At 44.8% G+C, this 1383-nt stretch overlaps 1 protein-coding gene across 1 annotated transcript; it reads left to right on the top strand.

Moving 5' to 3' along the window:
* The first annotated feature begins 290 nt into the window (after window positions 1-290).
* Window positions 291-839, top strand: LOC126843075 (protein atonal-like). The gene has a single exon (XM_050580383.1). It carries the CDS (start codon window positions 291-293, stop codon window positions 837-839), a length of 549 nt encoding a protein of 182 aa, XP_050436340.1.
* Window positions 840-1383: the final 544 nt, after the last annotated feature.

Here is a 1383-nt window from a genome sequence, read left to right as displayed (position 1 = left end):
ACGTGATTTGTAAAAAAATAATAATAATAATAATAAAATAACACCCAACAACAACAAAAATAAAAGAGACGATACTATCGGACGGGACCGCAGGCGTTGCTATTGTCCCGTCGGGCCCGCCCCCTATTAAGGGACGATGGGTACTAATGATAATTACAGCTACCGTGGCCGTGCCCTGAGGATAAAACGGTGGCCGCGCACCGGTTGCCGGGTAGACCGTTCGCGTTCGCGATAGTGTTCACACGGTGCGGAACGGCCGAAAAACCGAAATACCGAAAAATCGAATTATCATGTTGCGTGCCGCGGACAGTGTTTTGGCGCACGAGTATTTTTGCTACGACGACGGCCTCGGCATCGGCGGCGGCTGCGACCTGCAGACGTCGGCCAACGTTCCTCGTCCGCCGGCCGGGTACGACGACACGGTCGACATGGGCTTCGACGGCGCATGGTACGCACATTCGACGGATTGCCGCGGTCGTCCGTCGACGGACCGGTGTCCCAGCGGCAGCGGCAGCGACGGCAGGTGGGACGCAGACGCGCCGGACAACGGCAGCAGAAAGCGGCGGCGGCTGGCGGCCAACGCGCGCGAGAGGCGGCGCATGAACAACCTGAACGAGGCGTTCGACCGGTTGCGCGAAGTGGTGCCGGCCGCGGACGCCGAACGCAAGCTGTCCAAGTTCGAGACGCTGCAGATGGCCCAGACGTACATAGCGACGCTGCACGAACTGCTGGACATCCGACCACAGGCACAGGCGCCGTCACAGGCACACCACGCGGTGGCTGCCACCCAGCCATGCGGTGAGTTTTACCGGACGCCCAATCGAATTTCTTACTTTTGAAACGACCAAACTTTCCAGTTATTATTATTTTTTGTTATATGTATATTTTCTTTTTTTACCAGATCTTATTTTTATTATTAGTATTCTTCGAACGTTTAGTATGTTGTTCAGTGTTGTTCAAAAAATTACATGATTCAAATGTATAAACATTTATAACTTAACTTAAAACTTATTTGTAACTTAAAATTCATAAAATTTGATGTGTTTATTTTTTTATTCTTGTTAAATTCGTCAAAACCTGATATTTTTTTTATTTACTATTCAACTTATTTAAACTGTTAGGCTATAACATACTAAAAGAAATTGATTACATATTTTTGTTCATAACTTCTTACATTTTTTGTCAAATGAATTCACATAACAACAAATTTTCAAAATTTAAAGTTTTTTATAGATATGATGCGTTCAAAATGTATAATGTGATAATGAATTTTTGTTGCCCAACGCTGATGATAATTATATAAAGATACATTCGTACTCGGTTTTAGTTAAGTGTTATTTATTTTCTGTAATATTCGATTGTACACGTTAAGCTATTAATGTA

The sequence above is a fragment of the Adelges cooleyi genome, unplaced genomic scaffold (genome assembly GCF_023614345.1).
Source record: "Adelges cooleyi isolate 19-005CV unplaced genomic scaffold, UGA_ACOO_1.1 ACOO_flye_CR_arks_rails_tigmint_CR_PRNA_574, whole genome shotgun sequence".
NCBI lineage: Eukaryota > Metazoa > Arthropoda > Insecta > Hemiptera > Adelgidae > Adelges > Adelges cooleyi.
The sequence above is the reverse complement of the archived record's forward strand: the minus strand, read 5'-3'. Positions and strand labels throughout refer to the sequence as shown.